Genomic DNA, 21,298 nt, shown 5'->3' with positions numbered 1-21,298 from the left:
ATTTGCCCTTGCTGAATTAGGACACAACATTTTCTTCGTGTGAATGGATAGTAGAAAGGTACTTACCACCACCACTTACAAAAACCACATACTTTATGTTTCTGGCAAATCAGACTTCTATTTCTTTTATAATTTTGGAAAACATTTTGATCAGTGTGGGCCGCGTTGTATGGCATCAGAATAAAAAGTGAAAATTGTTGTCACAATCATGGCCTTTTCATCGCACCTAACTTCATTTTTAGTTAGCTTACATCAGCATCCGTATTCTTTTTGTAATTTTGCACAACTAGGCAGAGGCCTCATTTTTTATTGGGATGGCTAGCTGACAGAAGTGTCTTTAGAAGCAGTGAATGCTTGATATTTTATATGGTTCTGAATTGTTCTTATAAGTTGTAAGCTGCCGTGACATAGTATATTTTAAAAGAAGTGCCATATGGATTTATTAAATAAACATAATTTCTGAAATGCCTTGTGCTCATTTCTAATTCTTCTTGTGCATCTGACTAGTAGTTCCAGTCATTCAATCCATATATTCATTGGTTCATTCACACCTTGCAATTGTAATGATGTTTCGTCCTACGTAATTGTTAACTTATCAATACATTGTTGTTACTGTCGTGTGCTTTCATCACTTTTTTGTGGCTATTACATAGGACTGGGCCCTTGTATGCAATTTCCCACGCTGCTATCAGCTGCACAGAGACAGAGATTTTAGTTGCATCTGGAGTGATGAGGGGAAACGGTTAAAGCCTGCCCTCCCCAATGATCCTGATGCATCCAACATCACAATTTTACCTGTATCAGGAGTGCTGTGGGGAAGGACAGGTTAATGCTTCTTTACAGTATTTGGTTGCGCTGGGGGTGCTGAAAGGGGGCTAGGTTAAAGGAGCTACAATTGCTGCTTAGGTTGCTCAGGTTTTTAAAATTTCAAAAGCACTATTAAGTGGCCTTCAAGCATCTGAACAACTAACACTGTACAGTGAGCAAACTGTTAGGCCAGAGAAAATCACGAGAAAGACAGAGAAGCATCCTGATCGGGGCCTTTGGTATATTATAGCAATGATGTATTTCTAACGTCTAGATGAAATAGGCTATATGGCTGATGCAGATCACTGCCAAAAAAAGAGAGAGGTCCAAATAAGCACTAATGGATCAATGGATGGCCGGCAGGGGGTGCGGTAGGGGGAACGGGACCGTTTCTTTTATGTGCTGCTGTTAAGAAAGCTTGCTAAGGAATGAGAGTCTGGTTACTGCTTGCAGGTGTGTGGTCCCTAATGTCAGTAGCACTATGAGAAGTATATTAAACTCTACAGATAGTCATTCTGAGTCCAAAGAGCAACATAAAATGATCAGGAAGAAATGCACAAAAGTCTACTTTTCAATTGGAATAAAAAGCTACCATGCATGAATACCTTCAAGAAACAGAAATACAAAGCATTATGTTTGACGCTATAACTTTAACATAAATGCTCCTCTCTATATAAATGCTTTATGTATGGAACAAAGGAGTACAAAAAGGAAGGGAAAAAAGATTAGCTTTCTGAAGCATTTAATACTTACTTCTTGAGATAAGGGCCATTTCACTCTCAATTTTCATATAATTATGGGAAATCCTAATGCATTTAAAAACTGAATGTAGCCAGGGAATTGTTTTCTTACAGATATATACAGGGTTATCTCGCAGCTTTTAAGATCAAATGAAATACAAAAATCCCAAAATGTTTTCATAAAGGGCAGTTCAAATGTTATAATAATCTTATAATAACTGAACTCCAAGATGGAAATTTTAGGGAAATAACTGCAGATAATTTTCTTTTTACAGAAACTTGTCTATTACCATTTTTTCTCCATAATAGTACCAACAACAAAAGCTACACCAACTTCCAATGGCATCAATACAGATTAAAATCTTTATAAAATAAAAGAGCACTGAAACTAGGAAACACCTGGGAAAATATTAATTTTCAATATGATTTAATCAACTTTTACTAGTAGCCTATTTTACTTAATAAAAATACCATCCATAATCATAGCCTTAGTATGAATGTAAAGCAAAAAATGTATGTTGCAAGCAATTAAACTGAACATTCTATTTTGGGTGACACATTAAAATCAATTAAATGGAATGTCTGAGGACTACATTAGTCATTAATTATATACTACTTGTAATCTGCAAGAAATAATTTCAACTGAGATTAATTTTGCACCATGACTTAAAATGGAAATACTTGCTGAGGTAACTCTAAAGTAATGCCCTGGAATAAACCTGTCAGCCTAAACAAATTTTCCAATACTGGAAGTAGTCTAGAGTTTGTCTATTTTACTGTAGATTATACTATACTATAAAACTGTGAAATCAACTAGATAATTACTGGCTCAGGTTTGTAGGCATGGTCACTGACGTGTTCAACTAAACTTGAGTAACCTTAGCTGCAGTGTTATGAAACTTCCAGAGAAAATATGGGGTTACTTTAGTTTAAGAACTATGCTGTGTCATTTTGCAAAGCTACCTTTCACCTTTAGAAAATGCAACTTGGAAAACTGCCCTGGAGGTAAACCCTGGAGGTAACACTCAAAGTTCTTCCACGTCTGCAACTGCCATCAGTGTGGCTTACTTTCCTATAGAAGCAGATTGCTTAAAAAAATTATCTGAATTATTTATAGAATAACCTTCAATATATCAGATTAGGCCGAGAGTTGATGATGTGTCCAAGGCCACCTGAGCAAACTTTATGGTTAAAATGAGACTTGCAGCTATAAATGAATGTTCAAAGGTACATACGTCTGGGCATACGTACAGTGCCTGAGAAATACCCGTGAGATTTTCTTTATTGAGCGACATGAACGACTGCTGTAGCATACCTGGTTCTTCTGAGCGCGCATAGCATCGACTTCATATTCACCATACTGTGGATCTTGAGCTGGGTCCTTTACTTCTTTGAAAACTCCGACATTCTGAAACAAGTGCAGGTGAAAGAGTAAAATGCAGCCTCATTCTTTCCCCCAGGTGTGTCTTGAAATATCCCTAGAGCTGGCATCTCTGCCATAAATACGTTTAAGGCATCAACCTGTACGAACTGCAGAGGCTGGTTCATATAGCTCCCTCTTCAAGATGTGTAATGAAGGACCAGTTGCATGACTGCAACCAAGCTGGGATGGCATGGATGTGCTACATATATACACTGTTTTTCCTTATGGGGGCTAAACACACCTTGCAAAATATTCAACCCTCTGTGCAAAGAAGCTAGTTCATGTAACAGGCACCTCCGAGGGATCCTGGCCACACTGTGAACCCCTTCCAGCAGGTCCACATCTTTCGAAGACAACTGTATGAAACAGCCTAGTTCCCATCAGTTCACAAAGGTTGTATCAGCTTGCATTTATTTCGCCACGACAAGAACCTACAAAGATCACGTGAAGTGACTTTGTGTCTATGTTTCTGTGACAGTGTCCCAGTTCAGATGTAACAGTTCAGGTCTAACAAACCATGATTTATTACAGTGAGAACGAGCATTGCGCCCAGACACTCAGTCCTCTTGTGCGCCACAGCTGAACACTTAGGTGTGTGGGGTTAAGCTACAGGTTCCTGTTACATCTAAACTAGGAACCCCTGGCTCAAGGTTTAAATCTTGATCAATGAATTAGGAAATGAAAACAGCTGTGCACAAAAAGCAAAGCCAGTACCAAGCTTAAAGTTTCAATTCTTCCATAACTAGAAGTCCCAATGAAATTACTTTACTTCTGAATAATCTGGCTTGGGCACAACAGTGCAGCCACAAGAATTAACAAGTATCGTGAAAAGAAATAAGGCTGATAAGAACATCAAAGAACAAAAAAGGTATACACACCTTTGGTGGAAATGCCTTCTCAAACACCTTTTTCCATAGATCCATAGGTGTCTGTGCATGCAGCTTTCCAATATCACTATTGGAAGCAGGAGGAGGACCTAGATATTATAAGAATTGTAACAATGGTCACTCCATCATTCAAATGGCAAACAAGCTACTTGTCTGAATGTATTCCCCTCAATAATTTAACAAAACGGATGAAAAGAAAGTACAAAATTGTCCTACATGGAGGTTGTTATACAAATATGTAAGAAACAGGTTCCTGAAGATAAGCACTAAGCTTTCAACATGGAAGCTGTTATACTAGGCCTGCAATCCTTTGTGTACTTTACACACTTTCCTGGAAGTAAGTCCCACTGAATTTAGCAGGGCTTACTTTTCAATAAATATGTATAGTGTTGTTGTTAAACATTGCTGTACCTTCTTAAAACTTTCCGATCGTTTTTCTTAAGTAATCATCATACACAAATACATTTTGTAGACGTTTCAGAATCCATTGTTCATTTTTGTCCAGTTCAGCCTTGTATTCTCTTAACTGTAAAAGCTATATGCACAATAAATATACTGGATAAGAAAACCACCCACCTATTTGACTAAGAGAGTCCATTCCTGCTGGGATAAAGAGTGGCTTGTTCTGATCCACTGACATGGATTTGCTTAAAAACATGAATGGAACAAAATGAATATAGATCAGTTATCAGAATTTACCAAACAAAACTGACAAAAAGCACACTCTAAGAAAGGCAAGTTACAACTATGCCCTTAAATGCAAATAACATATTGTTTTAATTTATGATTTATTTTGAATTGTTTGACTGTATTTGTTTTTGTTTCTTTTCTTTTTTTAGAAAATTCAGTTACACCCCCCCCCCCCAGTTACAACTGTGTCCCATTCAAATCAATAGAACTGATGGACAGCAAAAGTTTAATTTCTGCTGATGGAAGCTTTGATGGATCCATTTCCCCTCCTAGCTTTTTCTATAAAGCTCCAATTTTTATTTTTCTCTCAGCAGCAGTCCTTCTGACAAATGGGATTGAATGGGAGCTCCCCTCGCCCACCCTTGCAGGCATGGAGGTCCAAATTCAGATCAGGACTGGAGGAGGGGGAAATGTGCTAAATTTGCCAGTGCCAAAGGCCCAGTCTGGACCCACCGCTCACCTGATGTTTTTGAAAGAAATACTGTATACTCAAGGACAAACCACGGAATCAACATTCTGTGTAGTTTGGGCCTGAGTCTACTCTATTAGCAGATCTCCAACATTTCAGCAGGGCCTTTTCAAGCCCTGTCATCTGAGATCCTTTACCTGGAGATGCTATGAACTAAACTGAGGGACTTGGATATGCAAGTTCTATCACTGAGCTATTGGTGTGTCCTTCACACACAAAAATGGCCTCTTTCCTACAATGGTAATTTTGCCCAGGATTCTCACACCCAAAGTGCCGCTGGGCTAGATCTAGAACTTCAGTCATTCCTGAACACTGGCCATGCTGGGAGGCCACATGTTAGCCACCCACCTAGGCCAACAAGTCCATTTGAAAGCATTTTCCTGAAACTGTTTCATCAGCCATTATATAGATCTATGAGCAAGAATCCTGTATTAAACAGAAAAGCTGACAGATTCCCCCCCCCTTTCCTTTTTTTACAAATTGCCAGTATCCAGCCAACAGAAGGTTTTGGGAGAGCTTGCCAATAGTAGGAACTTGTTTAGCTTACCTCCTATCAAAGCCAAATGCTAAATGGTTAATGAGAGTACGTGTTTTCAGGAGCAGAGCTTCAGATTTGCTGGTGAACTGTGAACAAAGCATAAAACTTGTGTTATGCTTCTCCTAGTAAACATAGGAAAATACTACTCCCGAGTCACTCAAAATTCATCATAGGACTGTTATGTTTAAGATTTAGCTCTTTCAGTGTCCTGAAACAGCTACCACTTAATGCCCCCAAATAATAATAATAAAAAAAACTATAGTACAACACTGTTATCATACATGGTTGCTGAAAACACACAATTAAAACACACAATATAACAATCCCAACATTAACATATAAATGTCCATAAATAAAATATGCAGTAAAACAAAATTAAACAACAGCAATTAAAACAGGAGACTCAGGTCAAGAGATTAAAGGAATGGCTGTGTGTCTTCAAAAGCCAGCAGAATGCCAATACAAATGAGGTTTCTTAAATCTCAGTAGGGAGTGCATTCCACAATACCAGTGCTACTAGTGAAAAAGATCACCTCTGTGCCATCACAAGCCAACAATCATCAGGTCATGGTAAGACTAACACACACATTGGGTTACAGTGATGCCCTGCAAGACGAATGCCTCGCAAGACAAAAAACTCGCTAGACGAAAGGGTTTTCCGTTTTTTGAGCTGCTTCGCAAGACGAATTTCCCTGTGGGCTTGCTTCGCAAGACGAAAAACGAAAACGTCTTGCAAGTTTGTTTCCTTTTTCTTAACACCGTTAATACAGTTGTGACTTGACTTCGAGGAGCAACTCATAGAACGTGGTGTGGTAGCCTTTTTTGAGGTTTTTGAAGACTGGTGATTTTTGAAACTTTTCAAAACTTCTTTTAAACTTTTAAAACTTTTTTGGGGGTTTTTGGATTTTGGGTTGGGGTGTTTGGAATTCAAGGACTTGGTGTAGGGGAGGGGTTTGCAAGAATCTGGAAGCTTGTGTGTTTTTTCCCCTGCATTTTTATGATTTTCTGTGACCATTGGGCCACTCTGCTGTTTTTTTAAAAAAATTTCTGGATTTGAAATTCTGTGTGGTGGGTGGCTGGGGGAACAGTTGAGGAGGGGGTTCTTCAGCAAGAAGCAAAGAGTGGAAGAGGAACCTTCTTCGAGTTGTCCCCCAGAGTCTTAGAAAATGTACTGTACACTTTGTTGATTTTTAAATGTTTTTCTGTCATGTTTAGAAACTTAATTTATTGTTCCTTCAGTTTTTGAAATGCTCCTTACAGTATGTGTGACTTTAAAGAGCACTTAATAAACTCTTGTTGTACCAAATTTGGCTTTGTTTGGACTTTTTTTGACCATAGGAACACATTAATTGAATTTCAATGCATTCCTATGGGATTTCGTGCTTCGCAAGACGAAAAATTCGCTAGACGAAAAAACTCGCGGAACGAATTAATTTCGTCTTGCGAGGCACCACTGTATTTTATTTTATTTTAATTTCTTTGTTTGTTTGGGAAATGAATACGAGTTGAAAGGGCTTGACTTTGGCAGGGTTGTGCCCATGAAATACAATAATATACATACCACTAAAGATGCTCCATAATAATGAGAAACAAAGCGAAGCGTCTTGTATATTATTTTTTTCATCTCCGAATCAAATTCCTTTAAAAAAAGAGGGGGGTTGGGGTGGGGGAAAAAAATCTAATGAATCATTTTACAGTTTTTCACAATGCGACATAACATTGCCCTCCTTTGTGTGTAACACTAAGTCAACATTTGCCAACAAGTAAATGTGTGGGCTTCCAGAGAGGAGACTTTGACCACTTTGCTCCTCGCAGGTCATTCTGTTATTGTGCTATGCTAAGCTAAACCATGGTTTGGTTGACAGTATTGTTTAAACCCAGGCTTGTGGCTCAGCTCACTCAGGCACAGCACAAGGTGCAGGCCATAGGATAAACCTTGGTTACAGCTTGAGGCTTGTCCGAAGAGAGCTAAAGCCCCAGCTCAGTTTGGTTGACCTGCTAAGCTAAACAATAGCTTAGATGAGCACAGCAAGAGGATGACCAGGGAAGATCAAAGCACTTCATTAGTATATGCATATCTTTCCCAAAGACACACATTTTTGCTTTGCCTCACAAGGGCTTATTTATTCTACTTCAGAGGAATGCAGCTTAACAATATTGGGAAAATGTCATTTACACTCCATTCAAAAAGCAACCAATAACATTGGCTGCTTAATAAAGGGAGCAAACAAAGAAACCTAGGCTTGCGCTATAAGGAATTATGCATCAATGACAGGTGACTTGCCTAGAATGCACTATGCTGCCACCTAGGGGATCAAGGATGAATGTTTCCCCAAACACATGTCCTGCCTGCATGTGCTCAAACAGTGCACAAAAGATAAGACTAGTTTGGTGTTGTAGTTATAAAAACTAAAAGGATGAGAAATGAATTAAGAGCAGACTCTGAAAGAACCAGCATTGCCGTATCCGATGATATATCATCAGCACTTGTGAAGAGACAGGCACAGGAAAGTGTTTTCTACTGATCAAATGTGCACACGTTGATCAAGTTGAGGGAGGAGTATGAGAGAAAAAGGACACGAGGATAGTACTAAGTTAAGATCAAGCAAGGTAGGGACCAGATTAAAGGGTACCACATAACACATCTTCTTGGGAAGTCCCTGCTGCATCAGGGAAATGGCCCATCTATTCTAGCATCCAGTTCTCAGAGCGGCCAATGAGATGCCTATGGAAAGCCTGAAAGCACTCTCCTGACCAGTGATTCCCAGGAACTAGTATTCAAGGGCATCCTGCCTCTGGCAATGGAGGTAGAGTATAGGCATTGTGGCTAATATCCATTGACAGCTGTCTTTAATGGTCAATTCAGTTCTGGGGAGAGGAGGTCATCTCACACATTTATACTTCCAGTGAATGCGTAAGTGATGGCAGTCTGCGTACATTTGCTGGGGAGGGAAGTTTAAGATTCCGCTAAAAATGGATACTGTCTCTCAGAAACACTGCTGCTGCATTTGAACAGGCTGTTCATCTTTAAAGATAACTCTACAAAATAACCTAAAGGGCGTGTGCTAAAGGAGAGAATGGGGCCTGAAGGTCAACATAAAAAAAGGGGAAATATACAGGAACACAGAAAGCTGCTTTATACAGAGTCAGACCCAGTCTAACTCTATTCCAACCGGCAGAGGCACATGAGGGTTTCTCAGCCCTACCAAGGGATGCTAGGAATTGAAGCTGTTGGTATATTTCACAGTTGGTATATTGCTAGTATATGTCATTCATATTTAGTCTTATTTTCTTCATTATTATAAATATTTTATTATTGTTTCTGGAGGATGAATGACAGAGATGGCAATTACATATGGCTGTAATTGCCATTTTGTTCATATTACTTTTCTGATTTTGGAGAGAGAGAGAGAGAGAGAGAGAGAGAGAGAGAGAGAGAGAATCAATTAAAAAAGTGTCCTAGGCTACCACAATACAACAGAGGGGGAGAATTGTAACATAGTTATTACTTACATGAAACATATCATATTTGCTCCCGATTATAACTAGTGGAATTGGAAACGGATCAATCAGTTCACGGTCCTGTTAAGAAAGTGGCAATACTTATATAACATTTTTTACAATCCCTTTTTTCAGATAAGAACATGCTGAGATGGCTTCAAAATAGTTCAGACATGGGCTTCATTGTTGCATAATCTTTGGAAATAAGGAGAATTTTAAGACTGTACAGCCATTAATTTATTATGGAAGTAACTGGAAGTAACTCACCAAAGCCTTAAGTAGGAAGAATTCAAATTCCTTTCCATCTAACTCAGTCCAACCTGTGAAGGTGCCTCACCCCTACTTAGATGGGTATACCAAACCCCAATGTGACAAGAGCACACTGACTTTACAAATGGCTTTCCATGCTAGCTTTTCCATGGAAAGAGGCAAGCCTAGGGAACGAATCCCTGAAGTTTCAGCTCTTTACATATGCTTAAGCTCAAGACAAGCAGAGCAGCTAGGATTTGCTTCACCAGAGGCAGGAAGAAATCTTCTTTCTTGAGCTCAACTGAGCTGCACATGAAAATTCTGCATCTACAGAAGCTGCAATGGATGAAACTTGAGCAGGGGTCTTGGAAGGAGCTTCTTCTTGTTGGGTGGTCGTCCATCATGTATGATCTAGTTAAAATTCCTGCATTGCAAGGGGCTGGACTAGATGACTTTCAGGGTCCCTTTCAACTCTACAATTCTACGATTCTATTATTCTCACATGCACATAGCAGCAAAGGTGGAAGGTGGGCTGTGACTCCTTCCATTCAGGAGTGTGAGTTGGCATCAGTGTGATAGGTGAAGCAAGGGAGAAAAATATGCCTGTTTTTTTAAAGATGAACTGGGCTACTGGAAGTCATAAAGGAAGCAAATTTAAATCTATTGGGTCTTTTATTCATGTTCATTTATGGCTCACATTAATAGCTACTTTATAGTATTATTTTTACATCCTTGAATTGTGCACTATAGAATATATATATATACGTTGTTTAGACACCGCATACACACAACATTTGTACAAGATGAATGCATGATGCCAGGCACCTTTTCAATTGCATCTTCGGCAATCTATTTTACTTTCTTCAAGAGAGCACATTAGCAATTGAATTTCAAGGGCTTATGTTAACATCCCTGAAATTTTATAATTTAATTAGTTGTCACATTATCAAAAGGCACTGAGTCTGTGATAGACACTTGAATAAATGCAAAGTATAGAGTCGTGCTGAAGGCTGTTATAACTACACCCTTTCCTCAAATCTGTAGCTTCAGTGAGTTGCTTTGCCAGATAACTTCTGTACATTCTAGTTTTCACCTTCATTTCAAAAGGAGATTATAAAATCAATATCAAACTGCGTCTGTAAAACTGTTTCTTTTGATTGTTGTAACATGCCATAACAATCACATTAGATGTCTAACAAGAATATATAAGAAACCTTCTTTCCTTGTTTCTGCCCTTACTGAATTTTCATTAAATTGCTATAATTTTCCACTGAACAAGTTCTTCTACATCAAATGGATTTTCAGTCATGCATAAAAATCTAAAGGAATTGTTTATGATTCTCAAAGCGATTATCTTTAACTGTGTATGAGCCTGTGACATCTGGAGAAAATACTAGTTCTTACTGGATGATCCTTTGGCAAATTGTTCCATATTCTCTGTTTAATTTCAGTAGCTGCTTTAGGATTTGTTTGTCCCAGTTTTGTTATAACTCTGTCTACGTGCTTCCTAGTGGCTTGTAAAAGGCTCTCCATGGTTGGCCACAGTTCATTTGGCTTTGAAAGATCCAGGACAAGAACGATAGCAAATGTCCTACAAAAAGAACAGAAAGACAGCCTAACATTTTTAAAGGCACCTAATATATCCTTTGCACAAGAAGTACAATGGCATCTAAACAGCAGTTTAGAGGTGCAAAAAACAAACATCCGAACCTATACAACCTAAGCAAATGACATTAAATATGGAAACAATGTTTGCCCGGAAAATGATTTGTACTCTACTATAAATTCTTTGTCGTGATATTTTATTAGCTGAATTTATAAACCTGGTTACTATGGGCTGAGTGAACTGTCTGGGAGAATTTGACAAGTAACAAGGAAACAAGCACTGATGCTTGCTTGTTTCAACAAATCATAGTTTAAACTAACCAGTTATTTGCAGTTCACACAGTTAAGCCCTGGGCTCCTTGAGGAGTAAGAGTAGGATATAAACTGAATGGACAAATTAATAAATATACAACAACAAACTGTGGTTAGTTCAAAAATGAAACTGTGTTGGGGTGGAGGAGCATGCACACCTGACACTTGCTTCCGATTGTTGATATAGTGCTACACCATGGGTTAGTGGCACATCCAGGCAAATATCCAAGGTGACACTTTTAGTTAAGAGATGAACAAAGCTGTCTCAACCAGCCTCTTAAAAATTTAAAGAAACAGGGAAAATAGGAGCTCTAGCCTGAATGAAACCTTGAACTGCAAACCAAAGCATCTGGCTAGTTTGAGTTCATCATTTCAAATTCTTTAGACCAAAAAGTGGTCCGCTTCTCCCCACACCAACATCCTAATGTTGATTTTAATTGTAATTCATCTGCAGCAGCTGTAAAAAAAAAAAAGGTAACTATCTTACCCATCCACATGAAAATCACTTTGATTTTTCACAGCTATGCACACAGAAATCAATTTAATATCTTCCCTCAAGTGTAACTACACTGAGAAGAGACTAGGGCCTTTTCCAAAATAGCCCCTATATAGCCTTTCCCCACTAAATGCCCCATTGAGAGCAGAAGAAAGCCAGCCAGAGCACTGACTTCTGTTGAGAAGCAACACAAAATTTATTGGTGAGGTGGTTTGTCTGGGTTGAAAGGAAACTAGTTTTAAATCTACATTAAGCAATTATGTGCAATGACTGCTGGTCTTTGGCCAGTCCCTATCTCTCCCTTGGATCTCAAGCGTTGTTGGAAACCTAAAATGTTGCTCTGGCATATTTGCAAGAATAGATGCAAGTGTAATGAATAAAGCTTACAGCTGCTGGGAGAGAAGCTAGTCTCCTACAATAGTAATATTTTCTGTATTTTCTCGTAGCTGGTGTTTTGAGAAAATGTATTTCTCTTTTTCCTTAAATGGAGCTACTTTCTGAGCCAGGTATCTTTCTTTTAATAAACCATCTTTATTTTTTTCAAGATGTTATTGCTACATTTATACCCCACCTCCAAAGAGCTTAAGGTGGCAAATATGGTTCCCCCATCTTAGCTATCCTCAGAACCATCATGTAAGGTAGGTAAGGCAGAGAGATAGAAACTGGCTCCAGGTCCCCTGGTGAGCTTCATAGTTGAGTGGGGATTTAAACCCTGGTTTTCCAGGTCCCAGCTCAGCGTTCTAACCACCACACTACAGAATGTAGTTCTATAGATTGTAGAGGGTATAAATTTCAAAAAGCAACTGTAAGCACAATCCTATACATGTCAACTCAGAAGTAAGTTCCATTCAGTTCACTTCCAGTAAGTGGGCACAGATCTCCAGCCGCAATGAATGACAAAGTAGTGAAACTGAAAAACTGACTCAGATGAAGGTACGACTGACTATTGTTCGCCAGTAGAACCTCCATTGACTATACGCCATGTATACAATTCCAGGTCCCACATGTGCAGGACAAAAATCTAGAGGCCACAAATGACTATGAGGAAGAGTAATAAACATTTCTAAATAAATAAAGTTGAAGTTTGAAGTTCAATGGAAGAACTGAGCTGTTATAGAAAGATAGCGGAGATTAATTATGAAATTACCAAGTTCTTGGTTCATTACCTTATGTTAACTGTAGTTATTGGTATGGGAATCAAGTCCAACAATGAAGTTCCACCACCTAGTTCCCAAAAATTAGCAATGTCTTTGGGCTGGGAAAAAAAGTTTATTTGCATTAATCATTTGCACAAGATTTTGATGCATAACATACATTGCAATACGCATCTTGTATGATTGATCTGACATCAGACAGAAACCCAGAAGAAGGTTGGGTTGTCTTATCAGGAGTTTAGAAGAATGCCAGCAGTGGAATTTGCTGACAAGGTGTTGGAATATAAGATTTACACATGAAACTTGAGAAGATCTTCTAAGAGACACTTCACACTTAGTCACAGATAGGGAACCTTTTTCTGCCTAGGAGCTACATTACCTTCTGAGAAATCTTCTGGGGACCACAGGCTAGTTGTGGACAGGAACAGAGGCAAAAGTAGGCAGAGCAATGAATATAAAGTTTACCTTTGTACAGCAGACCTGTTTCTGAATGCATTCACCTGCCCCCATGCTCTGTTTGGGCAAGCAGGGATCATTATGAGAGTTCAGGGATAATTCCAGTCCAGCAAAAGCACTAGACAGTGGTACCTCGGTTTAAGAACAGTCTGGTTTAAGAACAATTCGGTTTACTAACTCCGCAAAACCAGAAATCGTGTCCTGGTTTGAGAACTTTACCTCGGTCTAAGAATGGAATCTGAAAGGTGGAAGGGCACCGGCAGCGGGAGGCCTCATTAGGGAAAGCGTGCCTCGGTTTAAGACTGGTTTTGGTTGAAGAACGGACTTCCAGAACGGATTGAGTTCGTAAACCGAGGTACCACTGTAGATGGGTGTGAAGCAAGTTCAGGGAAAGGCTTGAAGAAAGAGGGTGTGGCCTGGGGAGAATCCCACAGGCCAGACAGAGAAGCCAGGAGGGCTACATTTGGCCCTGGGAGGTTCCACATTTATGTGGTATTCTTTATACAATAGTGTTCATGGAACAACAACAACAAAAGAAAATACATGTAATCCCCACTAATCCCTAAACACCCTTGACATGGGTTGTAGGGAGAGATAAGAAAGCCAAAACTAGCCACAACTCTCTGGTGTATGTTTTGTTTGCATCTCCCCTTGCTGCAGCCCACATAAAGAGCTCTGCTTATGTGCTTGAAGTCAGTGCCAGGAACAGAAAAGGAGGGGAGAGACAATCTGCAGAAAAGTCATTGGTTTTTCCCTGAGCTGATGAGGTTCATTTGACAGCAAAAAGAAATCAAGCCTTTATTTTATTTTAGTATTGGCCCAGCCCTGTGGAATAGTCTGCTAACAGAGATTCAGTAGGCACCTTTTGTTTCAACTTCTAATGACTGCAGAAAACTTTCCTATTTCACTAAGTTTATGCAGGCAATTAAGAATACATCTTTCCATAATATTTAGCTGATTTTTATATTTTTGTTTGGTTTTTATTGCATGGTTTTATGTATGATTGTTGTAAAATGCTCTGTTTTTATGAATAGCAGTATATAGATATTTTTATAAATAAATAAGTTTGAAAAATGCACATATTTCTCCACTATCAAGACCACTGCAAATTAGAGTGCTGTCAAGAATGTGGTTGCATAAATGTCAGGGGCAGGCTTGATGAGGTACATAACATTACTGATGAACCAAAAGGAGATTATATAATCTAGTTTGTCAGCATACTTACTGTATTGTGCCCTTTTGCTCTTCTTCCAAATGTATACTCCAAAGCTAATGTTGGTTTTGGAATTTCATCCCTGGAAAAATTAAGATCACACACACACACACACACAGAGAGAGAGAGAGAGAGAGAGAGAGAGAGAGAGAAATTAACCTTCTTCTTAATAAAATAAAATTTGCCCTATTATCAAAACAGTATTTTCACAAACAACGGGAAAACAAAACAGTGAAAATGGTTCCCAAGTTTCTTGGAGTGAGTTTGCATGGAGTGGCAAAACTTAGTGAATCATTTCTGAGAACTGAGATGTAAAAACTAGAACACAGCAATATACAATAAAGATATGACCCAAGACAAAAGGGTTAACTGTCTATATTTTTGCACAACTGTTTTATCTGAGTACAGTACTCCAAGATTGGAAAATTTGGCAAAATAAAGTTAGAGTATTAAATAGAGAGCTGAGAAGAAATTTATTTGCTTGCAAATAAGAGAGATGCTAGAAATAAAAGGCTGCAATCCTATACTTACTTACCTGGCTGGGAGGAACAGAGCAATATTTCCTCCCCGTCCCCACCCCCTCAAATCTGCAATGCTGGAATAAATTAGAATGTGGTGGGCTCTTTTCTGCTGCTCTCCATCAGTGGGGGGCTATGTTGCCATGGGGGGCCTCCGCTGAACCTGCTGAAATGTGGGGCAGTGTACATTTCTGTTGGAAGTGTTCCTGCTGGCTGTAGGCATTACAAGGCCCCAAAGTGGGGTGTCACTCTGGTGACAAACCCAGAGCCAGCCTAATTCCTGAGGAGGAACCCAATCAGGAACCCTCTGCTGTGCTAGCCGGAAGGTGCTGCAGGCATCTCCCAGCCCAGCAGGAGCTGGTTGCAGATGAGGCTGGGAATCTGCTGCTCCATCCCATCCGCCCTTGCTTAGGATGTACTCCAAGTCTCATTGAAAGAGGGTCAGCATGCATAAGATTGCATCGTAAAGATACAAGGTATATGCTATTACTTTATATTTTAAAAAGCACACCAACTTCCTAGCATACGTGTCATGCTATGCCATGCCTCATTAGTTCACCTCCAGTGACTGAAACTTTGCATTATTAAATTATTATCACAAGATTTTAGAGAGAGGAATTCCACACCATAAATGCCTCTCTGTGTGGAAAGTGTTTTTTGGTTACCTATATAAATTGTTACAAATGTTGAGAAAAGGAATTCTGTGAAGCATGAAAGATCATAGCCTTAAGAAGCGGTGAAGAAACTGCTATTCATGTTGGATTCCAGAAGGGTTCTCTCCTGTCTCCCATTCTGTGTCATTACAAAATATGAGGTGCAGAGCAGGTGGGAAAGGAGGAGAGAATTTTGAATAATATCCAACTAAGCCATACTCAGAGTAGGCCCATTAAGACTTAAATGCATCAATGGATCAATGGACTTAAATGCATTCATTTCCATGGGTCAGCTCTGAGTATAATCACTCTTTAAAGTGTTTAGGACTATAGGCCCAAACCAGCATGATGAGTTGTGCTCTGAAATGACACTGGATCACGGATGTGATGCGCCACTCTAGTCAATATGTAGGCCACAGCAGAGGCCTATGTGGTGGGGCAGAGCCATGGAGCCACCCTCCCAACATTGTTGTCACTGCAACCTTCCTGTATGAGACTGGGCATGGCAGCAGTGAGGCTGAGGTTGTGTGGGCACAACAGTGAAAGTAGTGGATCTCTTCTGCTGGGCAACTACATGGGCCTGATCTCGCCACCACTGTGCCCTGTCCAAGCAAGCTGCAGCAACACCAAGGTCAGGAAGGTGGCTCTGTCTTACCAAATGGATTGCTACCCTCCCAGAGTCATCCAAAAGGGGCCATGTAGAATAGCAGGTCCAATACATTTCATCACCTGCCTGAGGCAGCCACCTCACTTTACCTAATGATAGGACTGCCCCTGAGAGCAATGTTACAGTGTTGGTAAGAATAAATCATAACTGTTTTTAGACAAGTGTTCTGAGGAACGTATTTCCACTGTTTGAAGGCACACTGTTAAGGTATGTTCCAACAATGAAACTGTTGATGTTATTTAGAATTTTGAGTACCCAGAAAATATGAGATACTTCTCAAAACTTAAACACATACCTGTCAAGGCACCTCAGTATAATAGTAGTCTTTCCCTAGAAATTAAAAACAACAAAGAATACTATTGTAATGTCATTAAAGCATAAATATTATATCATTCTACATGCTGTAATGCATTCTTCTAATCATTTCTAATAAAATATCTGAAAATTACAAATGTAGGCAATTATATGTCATCTTATTACAGGAAAGTTAGCTGCCAACTTTCTATCAGAGTGTATCTACACTGCTATTATTATTACCATTATCAGAAATGATTGGAAATGACAAATTTAGTAATGGCAACAAGAAACTAAAAAATACAGGCATCACAGTAGCAATCAGTTTAGCCATTTGTATCCGCCATTGGTAATTGTAAATAACAGGTTGATCAAATGATCGCCTGCTACTGGAATTGCTTAAGTAATGGAATGGAAATAAAATGAATGCATGAAATATACATAACAACACTATATAATTTCTTCATGCTTTAAGAAATCAGGTGCTGGGTAAAGTAGCTTACTTTGAAAATTATCTTTAAAATTAATGTTTACATTTTCTACAAATAAATTAAGCAACGACTTAAGTCTTTCACTATTTAATTTTATAATGTGGGTTACAAACATTTTTACCATTCCCGTCCTGGATAAACATACTTAACTACTATTTTCTTTTGAATCAGTGGCACTTAAAAGTATTGTTGTTGTTGTTTAGTCGTGTCCAGCTCTTCGTGACCCATGGACCAGAGCACACCAGGCACTCCTGTCTTCCACTGCCTCCTGCAGCTTGGTCAAACTCATGTTCGTAGCTTCGAGAACACTGTCCAACCATCTCGTCCTCTGTAGTCCCCTTCATCTTTCCCAACATCAGGGTCTTTTCCAGGGAGTCTTCTCTTTTCACGAGGTGGCCAAAGTATTGGAGCCTCAGCTTCAGGATCTGTCCTTCCAGTGAGCACTCAGGGCTGATTTCCTTCAGTATGGATAGGTTTGATCTTCTTGCAGTCCATGGAACTCTCAAGAGTCTCCTTCAGCACCATAATTCAAAAGCATCAATTCTTCGGCGATCAGCCTTCTTTATGGTCCAGCTCTCACTTCCATACATCACTACTGGGAAAACCACGGCTTTAACTAGATGGACCTTTGTTGGCAAGCTGATGTCTCTGCTTTTTAACATGCTGTCTAGGTTTGTCATTGCTTTTCTCCCAAGAAGCAGGCGTCTTTTAATTTCGTGACTGCTGTCACCATCAGCAGTGATCATGGAGCCCAAGAAAGTAAAATCTAGAACTGCACTGTAAATTAGACAAATTGCAAGTGGACACCATCTACCCATATTTTGGTACGTACAAGGTAGGAAATATTTATTGTTGCTATAACATAATTTCAGTTAGTATGCAAACAAAATTTATTTAATTTATATCTATAATAATGTGAAATGAAACACTGATTGTTACCCCATTTTTATTTCCTATAAAGAATAGTGATCTTTCCCAACATTCCAGACCATCTGTGCTGTCTTCATGGTTTTCTCTTTTTTCAACTTCCGCTTTAGCAATATCCCACAAGGTGTCACTAGCAAAGGAAAAATAAAATAAAAAGTCCTCATGTAAAACAACCTTCCAGTGAAGATGCTCTGCTCCCACACCACACACTCTACTCCATTTCTCCCTCACTGAAACTAATTGCGCCTTGTGATTATAAGTCACGGGAAAATTCCAGATTCTGTACTTACATGAGCTTCTTAGCACCAAGATTCCCATCCCCCCACCCCCATCTGCTATAACCATACATATTTGTCTGGATGCTTTATTCCTGCCTAATTGCACCCGACATTTAATGCAGTATCTTATCATTTTAAACAGTTATGACTTCTGCCTAAGAATCCTGGGGACTGCAGTTTATTAGCAGTGCTGAGAGTTGTTAGGAGACCCCTCATTCTCCTCACTGAGCTACAATTCTCAGAGTGGTTTAACAATCAATCCCTCTTCCCAGGAAATTTTGTAGCACTCTCAACAAATCACAGCACCCTGAACAAGCTACAGTTATTTATTTTATGACAGGGGCAGGGAACCTCTACCCCAGGCATAGGCAAACTCGGCCCTCCAGATGTTTTGGGACTACAACTCCCATGATCCCTAGCTAACAGGACCAGTGGTCATGGATGATGGGAATTGTAGTCCCAAAACATCTGGAGGGCCGAGTTCACCTATGCCTGCTCTACCCTGTGAACCAACGTGTACCCGCCCCGCCCCCCGGGCCATTCTGTCTGGTCCTCGGGATGCTCCTTGTGCCATGCCCCTCATCAGCTTCCCTCTGTGCTCTTGAGTACTTTTTGCCTAATTCAAAAGTTTCCTTGAACTGTGATGGTGCTTCTTGTTTAACTGGACTGAACGACTGGGAGGGAGGGATATAGAAACCTCTGGATCTTGTGCAGCTGGAACGGGAGCCCACAGTACAAAGAAATGAAGCGTGTTCGTTAACCCACTTCCCTATGCCTTTTACGCACAGCCCCAGGACAGTTCCTTACAAAGAATGCAGCGCTTGTGCTGGAAAGCACCCCCTATACCAGTTTTATCATGCCCACCCCCACCCCCTTATCAGTGGAGTGGACAATAATTTTTTTCTTCATAAGAAACAAACTTACAGTTAAATCACTACTGAGCTGCACCCACCATTGAGAGTTTTGTAGAGATGGGGAGAGGGACAGGGAACTGCAACTTGTTCAGGGTGTTAAAGGTAAAGGTAAAGGGACCCCTGACCAGTCCAGTCATGACCGACTCTGGGGTTGCGGTGCTCATCTCGCTTTATTGGCCGAGGGAGCCGGCGTACAGCTTCCGGGTCATGTGGCCAGCATGACTAAGCCGCTTCTGGCAAACCAGAGCAGCGCACGGAAATGTCGTTTACCTTCCCGCCGGAGCGGTACCTATTTATCTACTTGCACTTTGACGTGCTTTCGAACTGCTAGGTTGGCAGGAGCAGGGACCGAAAAACGGGAGCTCACCCCGTCGCGGGGATTCGAACCTTCTGATCGGCAAGTCCTAGGCTCTGTGGTTTAACCCACAGCGCCACCTGCATCCCGTTCAGGGTGTTAGGAGATCCCTAATTTCCCCCCACACAGCTACAATTCTTGGGAGTTCCCGGGGAAGAAGGAGTGATTGTTCAATGGGAATTGTAGCTCTGGTCCACAGGAGCCAGCTCCTAGATGCCGGCGACGCTTTAGCTCCCCGCCCCAATAAAATATTTGAACACCCCCACCCCACAAGTCCATGGACGTTTAAATGGGGATTGTGCACTGTGTAGTGTGATTGATAATAATAATAATAATAATAATAATAATAATAATACTGTATATTATTATTATTTATACCACGCCCATCTGGCTGGGTTTCCCCAGCCACTCTGGGCAGCCTCCAGCAAAATATTAAAATACAAGAATTCAGTATTATAATTCATAATAACTTATGTGGGGCAGGGCTCACCTGGGCCCTCCCAATATTTTATTCAAGTTGCACCCCCCCCCCGCGCGCTCTGGTAGGTCTCCCAGCCCAACCACACTTCCCAGGTCTCTTTTGGGGCGTCCGTTTAAAGCGGAATAACAGCGCTTTGAAAGACATGGTGCGGATGTCGAGAGATAATGGCCCCGTCCTCCGGGAAAGTTGCAGGCGGCCTGTGGAAGTTGGGGGGCCGGGACATTGGGAGACAGCGAGCCCTGCCCTGCCCTCCTGAGGGAAAGCGGCCTGCAGGCCCGCCGGAGCAGCAGAGGCGGAGACAAGCCCTCCCCACACCGCCCCGCTCTTTACCTGGCCCCGGGCATCGCTGCCCCGCTGTCCCCGGAACGACGCGGCGGTCCTTAGGCCTCGGTGGACTCCGGTCGCCATAGAAACAGCGCCTTGCCCGGCGGCCTAGCGGGAAGGAGCATCATGGGAGTTGTAGTTCTTCGGGAGCAGAAACGCGCGGCGCTCCTTGCTTTCCGCCTGGTCCGCTTCCGAGGGTTTTTTCCTTTCTTTCCCCGCACTCTGCGAAACGGCTTCTTGCAAGGTCGGCAGGGCGTTGTGCTTGTGCGAAAAAGTATTGTGTGTGTAGAAACTAGGTAGTGTGAAAACGATTTTTCTTTTTTAGCTGCAGATTAGAATTGCAGTTTATTTTACGGGAAAGTTGCTCTTTAAATTTCGCCCACTTGCCGCACTCTGCGGATAGTTTCCCCTCTGCTTTTGTGTGACTTTTTGATACCCGAGTTAAAATGTTTAATTAGGGTAAGTGGTCATCGGAGAGGTGGCAGTCACCCCCGGAGACTTGTCGGATCTGCTTTTTAACCTTCAGTGCGTTGTTTCTGGTGGCTTTTGTATGATTTTATGCTTAGGCTGTCGCCGTCATTTTTTAAGCGAGTGGCTGACGTGTACACGTGTGTGTGTGTGTGTCCGTATACACAAATGGTATACCAGCTTTTCCGAGACAGTGTGTAAAGCCTGTTGAACGCAGTAAATAGACACGTATAGGTTTATGCAATTAGAATTGACTCAGTTGCTTGCTGCTGCTTCCATGGGGAATATTTTGTTGGAATATTTCTCTCTCTCTCTCTCTCTCTCTCTCTCTCACACACACACACACACGTGTGGACTGCAACAGCAGGGAGGGCGGGGTTTAAGAACA

At 40.8% G+C, this 21,298-nt stretch overlaps 1 protein-coding gene across 1 annotated transcript in view; it reads right to left on the bottom strand.

Moving 5' to 3' along the window:
• LOC308472945 (ATP-binding cassette sub-family G member 8-like) overlaps positions 1-20,623 on the bottom strand; it is a 64,122-nt gene extending 43,499 nt beyond the window's left edge. The window contains exons 1-12 of the mRNA XM_080998241.1: positions 20,449-20,623; positions 18,103-18,220; positions 16,674-16,708; positions 14,553-14,622; positions 12,884-12,972; positions 10,709-10,895; positions 9,068-9,136; positions 7,116-7,193; positions 5,564-5,640; positions 4,434-4,504; positions 3,849-3,946; positions 2,863-2,955 (exon numbers count right to left, since the gene is read on the bottom strand). Coding sequence (XP_080854367.1) covers positions 2,863-2,955; positions 3,849-3,946; positions 4,434-4,504; positions 5,564-5,640; positions 7,116-7,193; positions 9,068-9,136; positions 10,709-10,895; positions 12,884-12,972; positions 14,553-14,622; positions 16,674-16,708; positions 18,103-18,220; positions 20,449-20,462 — 999 coding nt within the window. The 5' untranslated portion in view covers positions 20,463-20,623. The remainder of the gene's footprint in view (positions 1-2,862; positions 2,956-3,848; positions 3,947-4,433; positions 4,505-5,563; positions 5,641-7,115; positions 7,194-9,067; positions 9,137-10,708; positions 10,896-12,883; positions 12,973-14,552; positions 14,623-16,673; positions 16,709-18,102; positions 18,221-20,448) is intronic.
• Positions 20,624-21,298: the final 675 nt, after the last annotated feature.

Source organism: Podarcis pityusensis (genome assembly GCF_964106645.2).
Source record: "Podarcis pityusensis genome assembly, chromosome: 3".
In the NCBI taxonomy this organism is placed as follows: Eukaryota; Metazoa; Chordata; class Lepidosauria; order Squamata; family Lacertidae; genus Podarcis; species Podarcis pityusensis.
This window is presented reverse-complemented; position numbering and strand designations above follow the sequence as displayed.